The sequence below is a fragment of the Anomaloglossus baeobatrachus genome, unplaced genomic scaffold (assembly GCF_048569485.1).
Source record: "Anomaloglossus baeobatrachus isolate aAnoBae1 unplaced genomic scaffold, aAnoBae1.hap1 Scaffold_858, whole genome shotgun sequence".
Lineage (NCBI taxonomy): Eukaryota > Metazoa > Chordata > Amphibia > Anura > Aromobatidae > Anomaloglossus > Anomaloglossus baeobatrachus.
This window is the reverse complement of record NW_027445248.1, coordinates 47,300-70,142: the sequence shown is the minus strand read 5'-3', so window position 1 is coordinate 70,142 and position 22,843 is coordinate 47,300. Positions and strand designations below refer to the sequence as shown.

At 45.6% G+C, this 22,843-nt stretch overlaps 1 protein-coding gene across 1 annotated transcript; it reads left to right on the top strand.

Annotated features, from left to right (window-relative positions):
* Positions 1 to 817: 817 nt before the first annotated feature.
* On the top strand, positions 818 to 12,060 carry LOC142288849 (uncharacterized). The gene is made up of 3 exons (XM_075333543.1): positions 818 to 1,012; positions 2,554 to 2,661; positions 9,305 to 12,060. The coding sequence occupies exons 2-3, from the start codon at positions 2,601 to 2,603 to the stop codon at positions 10,897 to 10,899; spliced, it is 1,656 nt and encodes a 551-aa protein (XP_075189658.1). The 5' UTR covers positions 818 to 1,012; positions 2,554 to 2,600; the 3' UTR covers positions 10,900 to 12,060.
* The last annotated feature ends 10,783 nt before the right edge of the window (positions 12,061 to 22,843 follow it).

The window sequence follows — 22,843 nt, the reverse complement described above, 5'->3', positions numbered from 1 at the left end:
TTGCCTTCTAACGGGTCTTTGGTTGTTAGGAAACCCCTGGGGTTCCTGTCACAGTCGGATTTGACTGTTGACAGTGACTCCAAGCCTAGTCGGGGTCCGATGGCCCTGCCTGTGTGTGCTAGCTTCACTTCGCTCCCCGGTCGGTACCGGCAGGCCACCGCCCGACCCCGGTCCTACGGTTCCGCGTTGATCCACCACTCCTGCAGACGGCCGCCATCGTCTGCCAACCTTGCTGTCAGTGCCTGGGCCACAACCCAGACACTCTCCACTTTACTCCTCTCACTTCAACCTCCTAAACTTCACTGCTTCTTTTCCCGCGTCCAGGCCTGTGAACTCCTCGGTGGGTGGGGCCAACCGCCTGGCTCCGCCCCACCTGGTGTGGACATCAGACCCTGGAGGGAGGCAACAAGGGTTTTGTGTCTGGCTAATGTAACTGCCTAGGGTGGTGGGGGTGTGTTCGTGTTACCTGTGATGACCTGGCTAGTCCAGGGCGCCACATATGCACATTTTTGTTGAACTAAAACTGTTTAATAAAAAAATACCTGATTTAAAAATATGAAACGAGGGACGAGGGTGGACAGTTCATCAAGACAATGATCTCCAACACAGCCAAGGAAACTCAATTGGTTTCAGAGAAAAGCAATAAAGCTGCTAGAATGGCCGAGCCGATCACCAAAGCTGAATACAATAGAAAATTCATGCAAGGAACTAAAGCTCAGAGTTCATAGAAGGCCTGACACATGGAGAGATTGCACTGAGCACCGCAGGCCTGACACAGGGAGAGATTGCACTGAGCACTGCAGACATGACACAGGGAAGCATGGAAGGAGTCACCACAGTCTGCAGACAGCAGAGGAGCCCCTCCCGCTCCTCCAACAGCTTCACAGACTGTGCAGCCACAGGGGGAAGGAGGAACCAGAGACACCAGGAAGAAGGAAAGAAAAGAGCGGAAGAGGAGAGAAAGAAGGTAACGACTGTCAGCAAGAGAGACAACTGACATCAGAGACAGGAGGTAAGCAAGAAACTGGGGGGGAAGAGAGAGAGTGAGAGGCTGGAGGGAAGAGTGAGAGGCTGGAGGGAAGAGTGAGAGGCTGGAGGGAAGAGTGAGAGGCTGGAGGGAAGAGTGAGAGGCTGGAGGGAAGAGAGAGAGGCTGGAGGGAAGAGAGAGAGTGAGAGGCTGGAGGGAAGAGAGAGTGAGAGGCTGGAGGGAAGAGAGAGAGGGTGGAGGGAAGAGAGAGGGTGGAGGGAAGAGAGAGAGTGAGAGGCTGGAGGGAAGAGAGAGAGGCTGGAGGGAAGAGTGAGAGGCTGGAGGGAAGAGTGAGAGGCTGGAGGGAAGAGTGAGAGGCTGGAGGGAAGAGTGAGAGGCTGGAGGGAAGAGTGAGAGGCTGGAGGGAAGAGTGAGAGGCTGGAGGGAAGAGTGAGAGGCTGGAGGGAAGAGTGAGAGGCTGGAGGGAAGAGTGAGAGGCTGGAGGGAAGAGAGAGAGTGAGAGGCTGGAGGGAAGAGAGAGAGAGAGGGTGGAGGGAAGAGAGAGGGTGGAGGGAAGAGAGAGAGTGAGAGGCTGGAGGGAAGAGAGAGAGAGAGGGTGGAGGGAAGAGAGAGGGTGGAGGGAAGAGAGAGAGTGAGGCTGGAGGGAAGAGTGAGAGGCTGGAGGGAAGAGTGAGAGGCTGGAGGGAAGAGTGAGAGGCTGGAGGGAAGAGTGAGAGGCTGGAGGGAAGAGTGAGAGGCTGGAGGGAAGAGTGAGAGGCTGGAGGGAAGAGAGAGAGGCTGGAGGGAAGAGAGAGAGGCTGGAGGGAAGAGAGAGGGAGGCTGGAGGAGAGGGAGGCTGGAGGGAAGTGAGAGAGACAGGAGGGAAGTGAGAGAGGCTGGAGGGAAGTGAGAGAGGCTGGAGGGAAGAATGAGAGGCTGGAGGAGGGAGAGAGGCTGGAGGAAGGAGAGAGGCTGGAGGAAGGAGAGAGGCTGGAGGAAGGAGTGAGGCTGGAGAGAAGGGAGAGAGGCTGGAGGGAAGAGAGTGTGAGGCTGGAGGGAAGAGTGAGAAACAAGAGATAGAAAAGAATGGAGGTAGGAGAGTGGAGATAAATTCCTGAATGCAGGTGGGAACGTGGTTTATGATATTACAACACAATGCACAATTTGTGAACAGCAGTTTCCAGACAGTGCAGTTTTTTCCCCCCATGTTGCAGGTATCATTACAATTTGGTTCTGTTGCCGTGTGTAATCATTGTGTTATCTCTGGTGTTACATGGGACTGCAGGTTTTGTCTACATTATAGTTACTTAGAGAGTTCTCAATGTGTGAAGACAAAATAATAAATAATGAAGGAAATCACTTTATCATATTGTTGTACACTTACCGGACCCTGCTCCAGTGACGCCTGCTTCTACCACTAGGTGCCGCTGTACTGACTCTGAGGGCGGCACTGGTGATATAGGAGGTGATGATGTCGGCAATGATTGGCGGCTCAGTTGCCACACGAGCTTGTAGGAAAAGCGTCCATCTAGAACATTCCATGAGTTTTCCTTCTGTCTGTGACTTTTACATTATTATTTTCACAGTTTTGAAATCCAGGAAAAATCTGAGGAAGATTCATCTTGAAGCCATAATGGAGAAAGGAGAAAGCGATGTGTGGGGAGATGAGCGGTGCAAAGAGGAGGATCCTACAGGTAATCGCCCCACAATATAAATAAGAGCAGAGTCACACTCTCCTCATTCTCCGGAGCAGATGGAGCGCCCCAGAGCCGGGGATTACTACAGGGTTTTATAATATTAACAGTAGTTTACATTGTTTACATGTGGTATGCGGTGTACACTGGTACATCAAGGGTTAAACTCTCCACAGGGCTTGTTACTGGGCAGAATAGCTGGTGGGCGGAGTCTTAGTACATAACTGCCGTTACCTCAGGTGTTAGTCAGAGTACAGTTGGAGCTCAGCCCGTGCACAGGCCAGACACATGAGGGGACTTTACTCCCCGCTCCAGAGGGCTGTATGGGAACCGACTGACCCGAAACTACGAGCAGGATCTCTTAGGACTTTTACACCTTTAGGCCCCCTTCACACGTCAGTGATTCTGGTACGTTCGTGCTTTTTTTTATACTTACCAGAATCACTGACATACGCAGACCCATTATAATCAATGGGTCTGCTCACACATCAGTGATTTTTCACTGAACGTGTCTCCGTGCAGAGTACAAGCGTGTCCGTGATTCTGCACGGGGACAAGTCCGTTTTTTTTCTGGCATCACTGATGACCCACGGACCACACTATGGTGTGATCAGTGTGTGATCCATGAAACACATGCCTGCAAAACACTGACATATCAAATAATAAATATTTTCAACTCACCTTTCCAGCGATGCGCTGTCCAGCCTTCGCTCTCTGCAGCTCCTGCCCGGTTCATGAATATTCATGAAAGCAGGAACAGCCGACCCGGAAGTAGCTGCTGAGAGCGGTGGGCGGACGCTGCAGAGCCGAGGAGTTCAGCACCATGGACAGCAGGAGCAAAGTCAGGTGAGTAATGTCCATATGCAATCACGGATCACGGATTGCACATGGACAACCCACGTGTGCCGTGAATCACGGAACACGGAGGGACATGTGCGTGTTTTACACGTCAGTGAAGAACGTCAGTGTTTTTCACTGACGTGTGAAACGGGCCTTAGATGGAATGCCCTGGTGTGTACAGTGCCCTAATCTACCTGAACCTTAACCCCTTCACTCTCGAGCCTGTTTTCACCTTCATGACCCGGCCAATTTTTTTCAATTCTGACCAGTGTGACTTTCTGAGATTATAACTCTGGAACGCTTCCACGGATCCCAGTGATTTTGAGGTTGTATTTTTCATGGCATATTGTACTTCACGTTAGTGGTAAACTTAGGACGATATTTTTTGTTTGTGAAAATATCGAAAATTTCACAATTTTCAGACTTTGAATTTTTATGCCCTTAAACCAGAGAGTTATGTCACAGAAAATAGTTAATGAATAACATTTTCCACATGTCTACTTTACATATGTACAATTTTAAAAGTTAGAAGGGTTCAAAATTGATCAGCAATTCCTAATTTTTCCAAGAAAATGTACAAAACCATTTTTAGGGACCACATCACATTTGACTTTGATTGGCCAAGGTGACAGAAAATACCCAAAAGTGACACCTCTCTAAAAATTGCACCCCTGAACCTCTTCACGACACATGTCGTACTGGGTAAGTCATGGATCATGTGAGGTTAATCCCCGCAGGCTGCCATGGGCAGTCTGTGGCGATCCGCACACATATCAGTGGATTTCAACAGCTGACGTGTGCCTGCTAGTTGCGAGTGGAATCGCATTCCACCCACGACTATTAACCCCTTACATCTCACTGCCAAAATCTGGCAGCGAGATGTATATGCGCGCGGCCATAACGATAACTTACCCGCCCTCATCGGAAGTCACGTAATGTGATCACATGACTTCCAGTGGTTGCCATGGTAGCACAGAGTCATGTGATGAGGCCTGTAGCTATCATGAGTCAGTTGCTCTTAGGCCATGTGCCCACGGGAGCTTTTTGCTGCGGAGTTTGCCACGGAAAACCTGCGGATTTTTCTGGATTTTCCAGATAAATCCGCAGGTTCTAGCATATACAGGCACTCCCCATGTTACCCTATGGGACATGGGGAGTGTCTGTGTCCACGCTGCGGAAAGTGCGGCCGCGGAGATCCCTCAGCAGCACCTAACTGCATGTCAATTATTCATGCGGATTTACTTGCGGAGATCCCGGCCCTCCGCTATGGAGATAGAGGCCGGCACGTCCGAAGGTAAATCGCGTGAAAGTCCGCATGTTTCCCGCAGCTATTCCGCTAGAAACTTGCAGCTAAAAATAGCTGCGGATGCCAGCGGGCAGCTGCGGGAAACATGCGGCCGTACCTGCGAATATATCCGCAGGTACGAGCGCCCGTGGGCACATGGCCTTACACCCGGCAGACTGCGGTGTGTAATAGGAGAGCTCCTTTTCTGCAGATCACAACTGTGTAGCTGCGATCTGGAGAAATGGAAGAGCGATCAGACTGCTGATCATTATAGTCCCTTAAGGGACCTAGTAAAATAAAAAAAGTGAAAAAAAAAGTTTTAAAAAATAAAAAAAACTAAAAGTTCAAATCACTCCCCATTCGCCCCATTGAAAATAAAGGGGATAAAAAACATACACATATTTATTTGGTATTGCCTAGTTCAGAAATGCCCGATCTATCAAAATATAAAATCAATTAATCTGATCAGTAAATGGCGTAGCTGCAACAAATTCCAAACGCCAAAATTACATTTTTTGGTCGCCGCAAAGTGTGCACAAAATGCAATAACAGGCGATCAAAACGTAGCATCTGCTCAAAAATGGTACCGTTAAAAACGTCAGCTGAAGATGCAAAATATAAGTCATCACTGAGCCATAGATACAGAAAAATGAGAACACTACGGGTTTTGGAAAATGGCGCAAAACGTGCGCCACTTTCGTGGACAAAAATGTGAATTTTGTTTAACCCCTTAGATGCAAGTAAACCTATACATGTTTGGTGTCTACAAACTCGCACCGACCTCACGCAGCACAGCGACACATCAGTTGTACCATTTAGTGAACACAGTGAATAAAATATCCCAAAAACTATTGTGCGAGCACTCTTTTTTTTGCAGTTTTTCCACACTTGAAATTTTTTTGCTGTTTTCCAGTACAGTGTATGGTAAAGCTTATTGTTTCATTTAAAAGTACAACTTGTCCCGCAAAAAAACAAGCCCTCATATGGCAAGATTGACGTAAAAATAAAAAAGTTATGGCTCTCGGAAGAAAGAGAGGAAAAAAAACAAAAACGCAAAAACGCCCGGAGCTAAAGATATTAAATTTCTCAAAATCACTTTCAAGAAGTTTATTAACCCTTCAGTTGCTTCACAGGAACTAAAGCAATGTGGAAGGAAAAAATGAAATAATTATTTTTTTTACCACAAAAATGCTACTTTAGCTGAAAATTTTAAATTTTCCCAAGGGCAATAAGAGAAAATGCACCTTAGAATTTGTTGGGCAATTTCTCCTGAGTACGCTGATACCACATATGTCGTGTTTGGGCGTACAGCAGGGCTCAGAAGGAAGGAAGGAAGGGTCATTTGAATTTTAGAGCATAAAATTGTCTGGAATAGAGTACTGTTCTACATGCGTACAGCTTCCGATGCGAGAGCATCGGAAGTGATATGCTAATGACCCTCTGCTGCAAGCGTCAGCCGAGGGTCATGTGACTGTGATGCGATCTTGCGATTGTATCACAGCTCCGGAGAAGAGGGAGGGAGCACTTTCTCCCCATCTCCTCCGCTGCCTGTCTCTGCGTATATTGTACTGCAGTCGCATGACATACGAGTACAGTGCAATGTTTCTTACGCTCCTATAGTCTCATATGTGGGTGCGTGAGCCGAGACTCGCTGCCAAATGCAGCATGCCGCTGTGGCATGAGAAATCAATCGCAGATGGACGCTGCCCCATAGTTTTGCACTGGTGTGCGTGCAATCCAATGTTTTATCGGATTGCACTTGTCCATGAAAATCGCAAGTGGAGCAGTACCCATAGATAGCAGACGCCATGTCGCGTTTGTAGAGCCCCTGATGTGCCTAAATAGTGGAGCTCCCCCACAAATTACCCCATTTTGAAAATAGACTCCTCAAGGAATGTATCTAGATAGTTGATGAGCACCTTGAATCCCCAGGTGCTTCACAGAATTTTATAACGTTGAGTGAAGAAAATGAAAAAATACATTTTTAACCATAAAAGTGTTTTTTTAATACCAAATTTTTCAAATTCACTAGGGTAACATGAAATGATAAACCATACAATTTTTTGTGCAATTTCTCCTAAGAAACCCAATACCCCATATGTGGTGGAAAACTACTTTTAAGGCACAGTGCAATGTGAAGAAGGGAAAGAGCGCCATATCATAATGCAGATTTAGTTGGAATGATTTGTGGGTGCCATGTCACATTGGCAGAGCCCCTGAGGTGCCAGAACAGCGGAAATCCCCCCAAGTGACCCCCATTTTATAAACTGCACCCTTCAATGAATTCATCCAGGGATGCAATGAGCCTATTGACCCTACAAGTGTGTCACAAAATTTTGTACTATTGAGCTATGAAGAAAAAAACAATTACATTTTTACCACTAAAATGTTGTTTTAACTCCAGATTTCCAATTTTCAAAATGCGAATAGATTAAAAAAAGGCCAAATAATGTGTTACACAATTTCTCCTAAATGTGGTAATACCCCATATGTGAATGTACAGTACTATTTGGCTGCACCATAGGTCTCGAGAGGGAAGGAGAACTATTAGATTTTTGGAGCACAGATTTTCCTAGAATAGTATGAGGTTTCCATTTGCAGAGCCCCTAAGTGTAAGAACAGAAGAAACCCCCTCAAGTGATCAAATTTTGGATATTACACCTCTCTGAGAATTCATCTACAGGTGTAGTGAGAATTTTGTCTCTAGACACTAGTGAAGATGGATACAGTACATGTATGCAGTGGGATAAAACCACACATAGGAGTATTAGGAACATGTCGGTGTGGAAAATAAATGTAAAATTAGTGAGAGAAACCCATTATTAAAAGGTAAAACACCCACATAGTGAAGTCTATCACTAAATAGAGGAGGGGTAAAAATGGTACCATAGCAGTAAATGGAATGACCTATCCTAGGGTACTGGGGCTTGTTAGCTTTCATTTTCATGTAGCAATGATGGCTTGTTTTCATTCTCTCATGCATTTTTTATTATTGCAGAACATTTACTATTTAAAGAACGGATGCGCTGCTGATAATGATGATTTTTATGCTAGAGTAAAATATAGGATCAGTGACAAATGTTTTATTCTTTGATGTTTGTACTGGGTAAAAATCGGGAATTAACATACCCTGTTTCCCCGAAAATAAGACACTGTCTTATATTTTTTTTTTGCTCTTAAAAAAGCACTATGTCTTATTTTCAGGGGGTGTCTTATTCTCGAGGAGACCCCCCACAAAAAGCAGACCCCCCCCATCCAGGGATTGTCATACTTACCAGCCCAGGGCGTCTGTATGGCTCCCAGATCCTTCTGTGATCTCCCAGAAGGTGTGCTGCACGCCTCCCCTGCGTCTGGCTGACATCAGATCTCACACACACACACACACACACACACTTCTCCCTGTGATCTCCCTGCAACTGTGCTCCCCTGCGTCTGGCTGGCATCAGATCTCACACACACACACACACACACACACACATCAGATCACACTCACTCACACACAAACACACACCCACCCACCCCACTTCTTCCCACCCACCCCACGGTCCCAGCAGCTGTGCTCCTCTGCCTCCTGCCGACACTCACAGATCCGATTGCTTACGTTCACACACATCAGACAGTATACACACACACCTCTCACTTCTCCCTGTGCCCTCCGGTGGGCGGTCCCAGCAGCTGTGCTGCACGCCATGCTCCTCTGCCTTCTGCCGACACTCACAGATCCAATCGCATACACACACACTCACACATCAGAACACACTCACACATCAGACAGCATACACGCACACATCGGATCGCATACACTCACACACACTGACGATATCGCACATACGCACTCACACACTCACAACATCCGGAGATACCACATGCTTCCAGCCATGTGAACCTCCGGCAGGTCCTGGAAGGTCACTGCACGCACAGTATTGCCGCCGAGAAGCAAGCGATATCACTGGATGTTGTGAGTGTGTGGATGCGATCTGATGTGTGTGTGAGGTATGTGTGAGAGTGAGTGTGATCTGATGTGTGTGTGTCTGTTCTTATGTGTGTGTGTGTGAGTTCTGCAGGACCTTGATGCGCTCACCTGCTCCTGGTCGGCGTCTGGTAAGTATGATTGGGGGTCTTCTTTCTTCTGTCTTCTCTCATCTGGGGGTGCCTGCTGCCTATAATGAAGTGTCCTGCAGTGTCTTTAACTCTTTCACCGCTGCATGACACTTCATTATTGACCGCAGCTATGTCTTATTTTCAGGGGATATCTTATATTAAAGCTTCCCTGAAAACTCCTGGGATGTCTTATTTTCTGGGGATGTCTTATTTTCGGGGAAACACGGTATTAGTAAAATGAATTCTTTGTGGTATCATCACATCATATAAATCAGTTATTCATTGAACATTGCAACATACCTTACAATTTGTGTGGAATTTTTAAACTTTTACTTTTCTTACATTTTTAATTTTAATATTTAGATAAACCTAAAAATTATATTTATTTTGCTCAAAAATAAGTTTTATTCTTGACAGATGACTGTACCAGCAACTCTGAAGGACATCTGATATCTCCAGACTTTAAAGCAGAAGATTATAAGCTCACACAAGATACATATGAAGATCATGGCATACACTCATCACAGATTAAGCAAAATAGAAGTCACAGAAGAAGTGTGGAAGATCAAAGTGAGTCCTCTAGGAAGCAGCCATTTTCTTCCTCAGAATATGGGAAACGTTTTGGTCAGAAATCAAATTTTGTTGTCCCTGTGAGATCACACACTGAAAAGAAGCCATTTTCATGTTCAGAATGTGGCAAATGTTTTGCTTATAAATCAAGCCTCGTTACACATGAGAGAAATCACACAGGGGAGAAGCCATTTTCATGTTCAGAATGTGGCAAATGTTTTGCTTATAAATCAAGCCTCGTTACACATGAGAGAAATCACACAGGGGAGAAGCCATTTTCATGTTCAGAATGTGGCAAATGTTTTGCTTATAAATTAAGCCTCATTACACATGAGAGAAGTCACACAGGGGTGAAGCCATTTTCATGTTCAGAATGTGAGAAAAGATTTACTAAGAAATTTTATCTTGCTAAACATAAGAAAATTCACACAGGAGAAAAGCCATTTTCATGTTCAGAATGTGGGAAATGTTTTATTTATGAATCAAATCTTGTTGCACATCAGAGAACTCACAGAGGAGGGAAGCCATTTTCATGTTCAGAATGTGAGCAAAGTTTTACTAACAAATTTAATCTTGTTACACATCAAAGAATTCACACAGGAGAGAAGCCATTTTCATGTTCAGAATGTGAGCAAGATTTTAATAGTAAATTTGAACTTGTTACACATCAAAGAAGTCACACAGGAGAGAAGCCATTTTTATGTTCAGAATGTGGGAAATGTTTTACAGAAAAAGCAACTCTTGTTAAACATAAGCATGTTCACACAGGAGAGAGGCCATTTTCATGCTCAGAATGTGGGAAATGTTTTACAGAAAAAACAAATCTTGTTAAACATCAGAGAACTCACACAGGAGAAAAGCCATTTTCATGTTCAGAATGTGAGCAAGGTTTTACTCAGAAATGTAATCTTGTTACACATCAAAGAATTCACACAGGAGAGAAGCCATTTTTATGTTCAGAATGTGGAAAATGTTTTACAAATAAAGCAATTCTTGTTAAACATGAGCGAGTTCACTCAGATAAAAAACCATTTTCATGCTCAGAATGTGGCAAATGTTTTAAATGTAAATCAAATCTTATTAGTCATGTTCGTATTCACACAGGAGAGAAGCCATTTTCATGCTCAGAATGTGGGAAATGTTTTAAATGTAAATCAAATCTTAATAGTCATGTGCGTATTCACACAGGAGAGAAGCCATTTTCATGTTCAAAATGTGGGAAATGTTTTATTGAAAAATCTGGTCTTACTAGACATCAGTTAATTCACATAGACAATAAGTCATTTTCATGTTTTGAATGTGGGAAATGTTTTAAAGAAAAATCAACTCTTGTTACACATCAGAGAATTCACACAGGAGAGAAGCTATTTTCATGCTCAGAATGTGGAAAATTGTTTACTACGAAATCTCATCTTGTTAGACATGAGAGGCTTCACACATGAGAGAAACCATTTTCCTGTTCAGAATGTGGGCAACGTTTTACTAAGAAATCACAGCTTGTTAAACAACAGAGAACTCACACTACGATGAAGCCACTTTTATTTTTAGTCAACTGAAAATGTTTTTTTTTCACCTGACACTTTGTACTTTATGTTAGTAATAAATTTAAATCAATATATTTTTTTTTATTTATGGAAATTTGATAAAAAAAAATATATTTTCCAACTTTTGTTATACCTGTAAACCTATTAGCCACCATTTACCTTATGTCAGCATAATACTTTACTTTGTCAGAAGGGTTAAAAGTTTAGGAGAGAGTTTTTATTATTTTAGGATAATTTGCAAAACTTATTCTTTTAGGGACCAATTCGGTTTTGAAGTGACTTTGAAGGGCCTTTTATATTGGAAATTCTCCTGAAGGAATGTAATTTTAATAATAGCATGCCAGAAAAGTATACAAAACTGCTTTCAGGAAGTTTAACCCTTTATGTGCTTCTTAGGAAATAGTGTAAAACATAATGGAATTAAGAATTGTGGGATGTGCAATCGGCATAAAACACCTTGTGGGCTTATAATGATCGAGTAAGAAGGTTAGATTGGCATATAAGAACTGTTTAGAGAAGGCAACAATCAATAACGAAAATATTTGGGTAACGGCAAAGTCAGAATTTGATATTTGGCTAGAAAGATTAGAAACAATAAAAGGGCCTTTGCCTTTGAAAAGAAGCAGAATTTTTTAAATTTCAAAACAAAGAAGGGACATTTCTAGCGAATATGGGAAAAAGGCAGAAGACTTTGGTCTTTTATTGAGTCATTAAAAGACACAGAAGGGAACATTGATAACAACTCCGAAAAAATGAATGATATTTTACAAAAATATTATTCAATATTATACAAATAAGGGACGGCCGATGAGAATGAAGGGAGCAAGCTTCTCGATACGTTAAACTTACCTTCTATTGAAGATGCAGATAGGGAATTTTTAAATATACTAATAAGAAAGGAAGATGTAGACCAGACGAGTGGAATATTGATACATAATAAAGTGCCAGGTCCTGACGGTCCAACAAGAGAATTTTATGAACTCTTAAATGAAGACATGACTCCAACATTGATGAGGGTATTTCACTTCACACTATAAAATAAAAAGGCAAAATAGATTTGGGGTGTGTTTTGTTTTTTTTTTTGGGGGGGGGGGGAGGGAATTGTGCTAGAATAAAAGTTGTCATATTTATACACCATTTTTTCTCTGTAGTGTACGTCCCGCACATCTATTGTAAGCTAATGTGCAGTTTCATTTGTTTTATATTATTGTACTGTACAGCTTTTTGTAATAATTTTATATGAATATAGTACATTATTTTATATTACTGTAATAAGTTTGTATAAATACAGTAAATATTTTTGGGCTGTGGAACAAATTGTCTGCATTTCACTTATTCCATATGGGAAAATTCGCTGTGATATAAGAGTAACTTGGTTTACCGTATTTTTCGGACCATAAGACGCACTTTTTTCCCCCCAAATGTTGGGGGAAAGTGGGGGGTGCGTCTTATGGTCTGACTATAAGGCTGCGGGGAATGAGGGTGCCGCGGTGCAGCGGGTCATCGGCGGCACGAGCAGGCTGTAACAGCCTGCCGTGACCACGTGGGCCCGCTCATTACATATGCACGCCCATCCTCCCGCCCATCATCTCTCAGCGAAACCGGCGCTGACAGGTGGGCGGGGTGATAGGCGGGGGGGGGTGTGCGTGCATAATTAGCAGCCGGCCGTGATCACCCCTGGCAACTACAGCCTGGAGTGATCATGTGCGGCTGTATTCACTGCCCCCCGTGCATCATTATCAGCGCGGGGTGCAGTGAGTCAGTGTAGTCACCCGTCACCGTGTGTGGAGCCGCCCCCCTGCAGCATCGCGTCTTCCTGTCTGTGCCGGCGGTCAGCTGATCTGGACACTAGCGGCGCGCACCGCGATGACGTCATCGCTGTGCGCGCCGCTAGTATCCACCAGAATCGATCAGCTTACCGCCGGCACAGACAAGAAGACGCGATGCTGCAGACACCGATGACGGCTCCACACAGCGGCGCTGCAGCTGAGACAGAGATCGGTGCTTCAGGGAGTGAGGAAGGGTAAGTATAAACGTTTATTTTTTTTTTCCTGTGCCACAGGATACACGCCATTTACCAGGATGGGGGCATTTCATGAGCAGGATGGATGGGGGCATTTCATGAGCAGGATGGATGGGGACATTTCATGAGCAGGATGGATGGGGGCATTTCATGAGCAGGATGGATGGGGGCATTTCATGAGCAGGATGGATGGGGGCATTTCATGAGCAGGATGGATGGGGGCATATCTTGAGCAGGATGGATGGGGGCATTTCATGAGCAGGATGGATGGGGGCATTTCATGAGCAGGATGGATGGGGGCATATCATGAGCAGTATGGATGGGGGCATTTCATGAGCAGGATGGATGGGGGCATTTCATGAGCAGGATGGATGGGGGCATTTCATGAGCAGGATGGATGGGGGCATATCTTGAGCAGGATGGATGGGGGCATTTCATGAGCAGGATGGATGGGGGCATTTTATGAGCAGGATGGATGGGGGCATATCATGAGCAGTATGGATGGGGGCATTTCATGAGCAGGATGGATGGGGGCATTTCATGAGCAGGATGGATGGGGGCATATCATGAGCAGGATGGATGGGGGCATTTCATGAGCAGGATGGATGGGGGCATATCTTGAGCATGATGGATGGGGGCATATCATGAGCAGGATGGATGGGGGCATATCATGAGCAGGATGGATGGGGGCATATCACGAGCAGGATGGATGGGGGCATATCACGAGCAGGATGGATGGGGGCATATCACGAGCAGGATGGATGGGGGCATATCATGAGCAGGATGGATGGGGGCATTTCATGAGCATGATGGATGGGGGCATATCATGAGCAGGACGGATGGGGGCATTTCATGAGCAGGATGGATGGGGGCATATCATGAGCAGGATGGATGGGGGTATATCATGAGCAGGATGGATGGGGGGTATATTATTAGCAGGATGGGGGGTATATGAGCAGGATCATATACAAGGCAGGAGGATCCTTATCAGAATGGGGTACCTTAGTAGAGAATTTGGGGACATTACCCCCATAACAGTGTCAGCAGCAGATCCTCGCCCCATAACAGTGTGTCATGACCATATTTTTTGGTTAAAATTTTATTTTCCTATTTTCCTCCTCTAAAACCAGGGTGCGTCTTATGGTCAGGTGCGTCTTATAGTCCGAAAAATACGGTAAGTAATCTTAGTGAATTGGACCCAGGTCCCGGGAATATTATTTAGGCAGTAATTAATTCAGTTATTCCCAATTAACAATCTTTATTTAGATATAAAAAATCACACCACCAGTGTACAATATAAATATAGTGACTAATTAGGTCACTTGCATATAGACATAATCCAAGACAAAATGAGAGATAAACATAGATATTTGTCAAAAGTGAGGGTTCACATATAAGGGCGGCTTTGCACACTACGACATCGCAGGTGCGATGTCGGTGGGGTCAAATTGAAAGTGACGCACATCCGGCATCGCATGCGACATCGTAGTGTGTAAAGCCTAGATGATACGATTAACGAGCACAAAATCGTCGTAATCGTATCATCGGTGCAGCGTCGGCGTAATCCATAATTACGCTGACGCGACGGTCCGATGTTGTTCCTCGTTCCTGCGGCAGCACACATCGCTGTGTGTGAAGCCGCAGGAGCGAGGAACATCTCCTACCGGCGTCACTGCGGCTTCCGTAGGATATGCGGAAGGAGAGGTGGGCGGGATGTTTACATCCTGCTCATCTCCGCCCCTCCGCCGCTATTGGCCGCCTGCCGTGTGACGTTGCTATGACGCCGCACGACCCGTCCCCTTAGGAAGGAGGCGGGTCGCCAGCCAGAGCGACGGTCGCAGGGCGGGTGAGTGCGTGTGAAGCTGGCGTAGCAATATTTTTCGCTACGCCAGCTATCACACGATATCGTACCTGCGACGGGGGCGGGGACTATCGCGTGCGACATCGCAGCATCGGCTTGCGATGTCGCAACGTGCAAAGCCCGCCTAAGGGATCACATCAGAGCCCAGGACTTAACTTAGGGGCTGTGATTCGGTTGTTCAGGCAGCGCCACACAGTATGAGAGGCATTAAAGGGAAGGTATCGTAAAAAAAAAAAATAATAATAATAACTGAAAAAATGTAAAGTAATAATGTTTAAATGTTTTGTTTAAATATTATTTATTTTTTAATTGTGCAAAATATAAAAAAAAAAATTAAAAAGTTTGATATTTTCCACTGTTAAACACTAGGGGGAGCAGCTTCTGAAATCCTACTGAATTTCAACTGTATAAAAAGCTCAGGTTACAGCTGCAGTAAAGTGGGCGGAGTCTGCTCTCCTGTGTGATTGGACGCCTCCCTCTCCTAATCTGAGTGTTTACAACAGATAACAGAATGACATGTAAGGACACAATGCAGAGCCATTTTCCTGGTGACCAGAAATGTCTAAAGTGTCACCAAGGACAGCAGGAGTATCACACAGGATAGGATTAGATACACGGCTCTGCAGACAGTATCACACAGGATAGGATTAGATACACAGCTCAGCAGACAGTATCACACAGGACAGGATTAGATACACGGATCTGCAGACAGTATCACACAGTATAGGATTAGATACACAGCTCAGCAGACAGTATCACACAGGAGAGGATTAGATACACAGCTCTGCAGACAGTATCACACAGGATAGGATTAGATACACAGCTCAGCAGACAGTATCACACAGGAGAGGATTAGATACACAGCTCAGCAGACAGTATCACAGGATAGGATTAGATACACAGCTCAGCAGACAGTATCACACAGGAGAGGATTAGATACACAGCTCAGCAGACAGTATCACACAGGATAGGATGAGATACACAGCTCAGCAGACAGTATCACACAGGATAGGATTAGATACACAGCCCTGCAGACAGTATCACACAGGATAGGATTAGATACACAGCTCTGCAGACAGTATCACACAGGAAAGGATTAGATACACAGCTCAGCAGACAGTATCACACAGGAAAGGATTAGATACACAGCTCAGCAGACAGTATCACACAGGATAGGATTAGATACACAGCCCTGCAGACAGTATCACACAGGATAGGATTAGATACACAGCTCTGCAGACAGTATCACACAGGATAGGATTAGATACACAGCTCAGCAGACAGTATCACACAGGACAGGATTAGATACACAGCTCAGCAGACAGTATCACACAGGATAGGATTAGATACACAGCTCAGCAGACAGTATCACACAGGATAGGATTAGATACACAGCCCTGCAGACAGTATCACACAGGATAGGATTAGATACACAGCTCAGCACACAGTATCACACAGGAGAGGATTAGATACACAGCTCAGCAGACAGTATCACAGGATAGGATTAGATACACAGCTCAGAAGACAGTATCACACAGGATAGGATTAGATACACAGCTCAGTAGACAGTATCACACAGGATAGGATTAGATACACAGCTCAGCAGACAGTATCACACAGGATAGGATTAGATACACAGCCCTGCAGACAGTATCACACAGGATAGGATTAGATACACAGCTGTGCAGACAGTATCACAGGATAGGATTAGATACACAGCTGTGCAGCCAGTATCACAGGATAGGATTAGATACACGGCTCAGCAGATAGTATCACACAGGAGTATTAAATACACGGCTAAGCAGACAGTATCACACCGGACATGATTAGATGCACAGCTCAGCAGACAGTATGACACGATAGGATTGGATACACGGCTCTGCAGACAGTATCACACAGGATAGGATTAGATACACAGCTCAGAAGACAGTATCACAGGATAGGATTAGATACACAGCTGTGCAGACAGTATCACACAGGAGAGGATTAGATACACAGCTCAGCAGACAGTATCACATAGGAGAGGATTAGATACACAGCTCAGCAGACAGTATCACACAGGGTAGGATTAGATACACAGCTCAGCAGACAGAATCACAGGATAGGATTAGATACACGGCTCAGCAGATAGTATCACACAGGAGTATTAGATACACGGCTAAGCAGACAGTATCACACCGGACATGATTAGATACACAGCTCAGCAGACAGTATGACACAATAGGATTGGATACACGGCTCTGCAGACAGTATCACACAGGATAGGATTAGATACACAGCCGTGCAGACCATATCACACAGCAGAGGATTAGATACACAGCTTTGCAGACATCACACAGGATAGGATTAGATACATAGCTGAGCAGACAGTATCACACAATAGGATTAGATACACAGCCCTGCAGACAGTATCACACGATAGGATTAGATACACAGCCCTGCAGACAGTATTACACGACAGGATTAGATACACAGCTCAGCAGACAGTATGACACGATAGGATTGGATACACGGCTCTGCAGACAGTATCACACAGGAGAGGATTAGATACACAGCCCTGCAGACAGTATCAGACAACATAGGATTAGATACATGGCTCAGCAGACAGTATCACACGACAGCATTAGATACACAGCTCAGCAGACAGTATCACACGACAGGATTAGATACACAGCCGTACAGACAGTATCACACAGGAGAGGATTAGATACACAACCCTGCAGACAGTATCACCGGTACACACACAGGTACTCACATGCAGTGGCGCACGTGCGCACACACACACACACACACACACACACACACACACACAATCACCCCTGATGGGGACCTTGTGCCCCCCCCACACACACACACACAATCACCCCTGATGGGGACCTTGTGCCACACACACACACACACACACACACAATCACCCCTGATGGGGACCTTGTGCCCCACACACACACACACACACACACACACACACAATCACCCCTGATGGGGACCTAGTGCCCCCCCCCCCCACACACACACACACAATCACCCCTGATGGGGACCTTGTGCCCCCCACACACACACACACACACACACACACACACAATCACCCCTGATGGGGACCTTGTGCCACACACACACACACACACACACACACACACACACACACACAATCACCCCTGATGGGGACCTTGTGCCCCACACACACACACATACACACACACAATCACCCCTGATGGGGACCTTGTGGCACACACACACACACACTCACCCCTGATGGGGACCTTGTGCTACACACAGACAAACACACACAATCACCCCTGATGGGGACCTTGTGCTACACACACACACACACACACACACTCACCCCTGATGGGGACCTTGTGCTACACATACACAGACACACACACACACACACACACACAAGCACACAATCACCCCTGATGGGGACCTTGTGCCACACACACACAATCACCCCTGATGGGGACCTTGTGCTACACATACACAATCACCCCTGATGGGGACCTTGTGACACACACACACACACACACAATCACCCATGATGGGGACCTTGTGCTACACACCCACACCCACACACACACACACACACAATCACCCCTGATTGGGGACCTTGTGCCACACACACACACACACACAATCACCCCTGATGGGGACCTTGTGCTACACACACACACACACACAATCACCCCTGATGGGGACCTTGTGCTACACACACACACACAATCACCCCTGATGGGGACCTTGTGCCACACACACACAATCAACCCTGATGGGGACCTTGTGCTACACACACTCACCCCTGATGGGGACCTTGTGCTACACACACAATCACCCCTGATGGGGACCTTGTGCCTGCCACACACACACACACACACACACACAATCACCGCTGATGGAGACCTTGTGCTACACACACACACACACACAATCACCCCTGATGGGGACCTTGTGCTACACACACACACAAACACAAAATCACCCCTGATGGGGACCTTGTGCCACACACACACACACAATCACCCCTGATGGGGACCTTGTGCCACACACACACACCTTTCACATCATTCCTCCCTGTGACCTCCGGTGGGCGCTCCAGGCAGCTATGCTGCATGCCATCCTCCCCTGCGTCCGGCCGACATTTCACACATCCGATCGCATACACTCACACATCCGATTGCATACACTCACACGTCCGATCGCATACACTCACACATCCGATCGCATACACTCACACACACACTCACGATATCGCACATACCTGTACAATTGCGCGCACACACTCACAATATCCGGAGATATCACATGCTTCCCATGTGATCCTCTCGCAGGTCCTGGAAGCTCACTGCACAGCATCGCAAGCGCCGACACACACTCACAATCACCCCTGATGGGGATCTTGTGACACACACACACACACAGCAGCGGCGGGCAGAGCTGGGGGAGCTGCGGCAGCGGGCAGAGCGGGGACTTGGGAGAACGGAGGGAGGGTGGTGTCATTGGAGACGGTAACGGCGGGGGGGAGAGGGGCGGCGTCAGTAGCTGGGGCAGAGCAGGGGCTGGGGAGAACGGAGGGATGGGATGTCATCGGAGACAGTAACGAGGGGAGGGGAGGCGGCACCCCGTACTCACACATCCCGGCGGGTGACAGGAGTAAAGTGGAGCAAACAGCACACGCTGTGAGCTCCACAATAATGGTGCTGAACTCCTCCCTCTGTTGTGTTCTTTACAGCCCAGGGGGCGCGTCCAGGTCACAGCACACGCCCACTGTAACGTACTTCATGGGGTCGGAGCCCGACTATCAGAGTCTATGCACAGGGGCTGCCATAAAGGAAGGAGTTACTGTCGTTACACACAGGGCAAATCCAGCATGGCAGCCCCCAGTGCCTCCAGTAAAATAAGAATTACATAAAAACTAAATAAGCTGCGATTTTCATTTTGTATTAGAAATACTTGATTTCATAATCACTATTTTTAATACAAAAATAAAAAACCGCGACACCTTCCCTTTAAGAGAATTGCAGTCCATATAGGTCCAGGTAAGTATATACTTTTGACAAATATCTATGTTTATCTCTCATTTTGTCTTGGATTATGTCTATATGCAAGTGACCTAATTGGTCACTATATTTATATTGTACACTGGTGGTGTGATTTTTTTATATCTAAATAAAGATTGTTAATTGGGAATAACTGAATTAATTACTAACTTGGTTTAAGAGCACACTCCCGGAACCAATTATGCTCGAAATCCAAGGTTCCACTGTATATTAAAGTGTTATATAAAAATGGAAAAGCTATAAATGATCCGTCGTCTTACAGAGCAATATCTTTAATCAATCAAGATATTAAACTATTTATCTAAAACATTAGGAGATTGTCACTTATAGGACCACATCAAGTTGGATTTGTTAACCTCTTCACAACATGACGTACTGGGTACGTCATGGCTTATATCCTCCACTACTCAGCTGATTTGAACAGCTGACGTGTGCCTCGCAGACATGGGTAGTAGTGTTGAGCGAGTATGCTTGTCACTACTCGGTACTCGCACGAGTATCACTGTACTCGGGCTACTCGGCGGGGACCGAGTAATCTCGCGATACTCGTGCTGTACTCGTGGTCTTCATTCCTGCATGTTGGCGCTCTTTTGAGAGCCAGCCCTCATGCAGGGATTGGCTGGCAGACCACTGCAATGCCACAGCCCTGTTAGTTGTGGAATTGCAGTGATTGGCCGGCCCTCACAGCATGACCGTGCCTTTAGCCCGACACTTCCCCGCTCGGCTAAGCCCCCTCCCGCACTCCACTCCGCATGTATACACACACACGCATGTTTTTTTTTTACTTTACATTTTTATGGTTTCTACATGCTGCCGGGGGTCATTTCAGAATAATACTCGGGTCTCCCATAGGATAACATTGGGCTCGGTGCTCGGGCCGAGTACACGAGTATCTTGGGATGCTCGGCCCGAGCCTCGCACACCCTAGCTTTTTGGTACTCGCTCATCACTAATGGGTAGACCTCTTACATAGCGCTGTCAAAATGTGACAGCGCAATGTAACTGTCCATCGCATTAATCACACACTCATCCGCCGAATTTTGAAGTCATGTAATGTGATCACGTGGAGCCGATGGTTGCCATGGTAGCACAGGGTCATGTGATGACTCCTGTAGCTATCATGACTCACTTCCACTTACAGCAGGCAGAGCACTCGCTGTTTAGAGAAGAGCAGCATTTTAGCAGATCAGAGCTGTGTAGCTGTGATCTACAGAAATGAACAAGCGATCAAACTGCGGATCTTTATAGCCCACTAGGGGAACTAGTAAAATAAAAAAAAAATGAAAAAAGGCTTTAAAAAATAAAAAAAATTAAAAAAAAACAAAAGTTCAAATCACCTCCAGTTGTCCCATTGAAAATTTAAAGGGTTAATAAAATCAAAAATATACACACATTTGGTATCACCGCGTTCAGAAATGCCCGATGTATCAAAATATAAAATCAATTAAAGTTAACCTGTCAGTGAGAGATTCTTAAAAATTTGGCAGCCCTGGATCCTTTTCAAAGATACTGAAGCCTTTCGAGAACTGTTCGGCCCTTGAGCTGTTAGCGATCCCGCTCACAGTTATTAACTTAACCCGCCACACCTGGGAGCACGACGGACTTCCCCTCCCTCAGACCTTGCCTTCCCTCTCCTTCCCTCACCCACTTTCGCTGCTTTTCGCTACTCATCTCCTTTCTTCTCTTGGCTATCTATTATTTATACTCTAAGATGCCTTGCATTACGGTTAGAGGGTCACTCCTTTGCTCAATATATGGGATCTACATGCCAGACTGATGTCGCAGACTCCTCTTTCCCTCATTGGTTCAAAATCTTGCCTCTCATGGAGAGAGAGGGTTAATGTGGATAGATTAATGGATGAGGGGGGGACGGAGAGAGCAGCAAAGTTAAAATTACATAAAGCAGGGCCTTACAGGTTTACCGTATTACTATTTTGTTCTCTTCTTGGAGAAAATTGTATTCATAACTGAATTGAATAGTTAAATTCTTTCGGAATAAGACTGTTATTGTAAAATTGGTCTGTAAGATCTAACTCTTTTTCTTCTTATTTTCTGTATTATGTTTTTTTTCTTAATAAAGAAAGATTATACATAAAGTTAACCTGTCAGGTCCAATATGCACTCAGAACCATGAGCAGATCTGGGTGCATATTAGTAATCCCTGCCTAACCGTCCCTGTATCTAGTAGCATAGATAAAGAGATCTTTAGAAAAAGTATTTTTAAAGATCTTTTACCGTATGCTAATGAGCGAGGGGACTAGTCCCCTGGGCGTTAGTTCCCCTTGCAAGTCAGCCCCATTAGCATGTTAGTATACCCCTGTGGGCGTGCTAACATGCTAATGAATGCGCAGCATCAGAGGATGATCTTACTTATCTCTCTGCTACCATCGCTGAATTTCAGCTCAGTGCGCATGACTCTGGAGGTTCGGTCATGCGCACTATGAACCAGGTGTAAGTGCGCATGACCAAACCTCCTTGGTTTTTCTTCATTTTATTCTGCCTAAGTTATTTCCCTGTTTATGGGAAAAATTGCCCCCATATTCTTCTGTCGAACTGGACAAATACTTTGTGGGGGGAGGCAATCTCTCTCAGCTGGGACATTTGATCCCGTGCAGTAGTTCTCTATGAAAGGCTGGTTATCCTGCATTAATATGTTAAATTGTGTCTCCCAGGGCTGCCTGTCTTGCTTTCCCGACTCTTTCGCCTACCTGCTTACAGGACCTCCGTGATGTCATAGCCATGTGACCAGTCTGTAACCCAATTTCTGTACAACAGTCACAGCAGAGTGGTCACATGGCTATGACATCATGGAAGGTCCTTTAGTCAGTGGGGGTTACCAGGGGGCACAGCAATGATCGGAAGCGGAAGCAGCCGGAAGACAGTCTGCGAGACGCATCGCGGGAC

Coding starts and splice junctions, on each gene's coding strand:
- LOC142288849 (XM_075333543.1), top strand. CDS start 2,601: ATGGAGAAAGGAGAAAGCGATGTGTGGGGAGATGAGCGGTGCAAAGAG. Junction 2,662..9,304: donor CAAAGAGGAGGATCCTACAG/GTAATCGCCCCA, acceptor TATTCTTGACAG/ATGACTGTACCAGCAACTCT.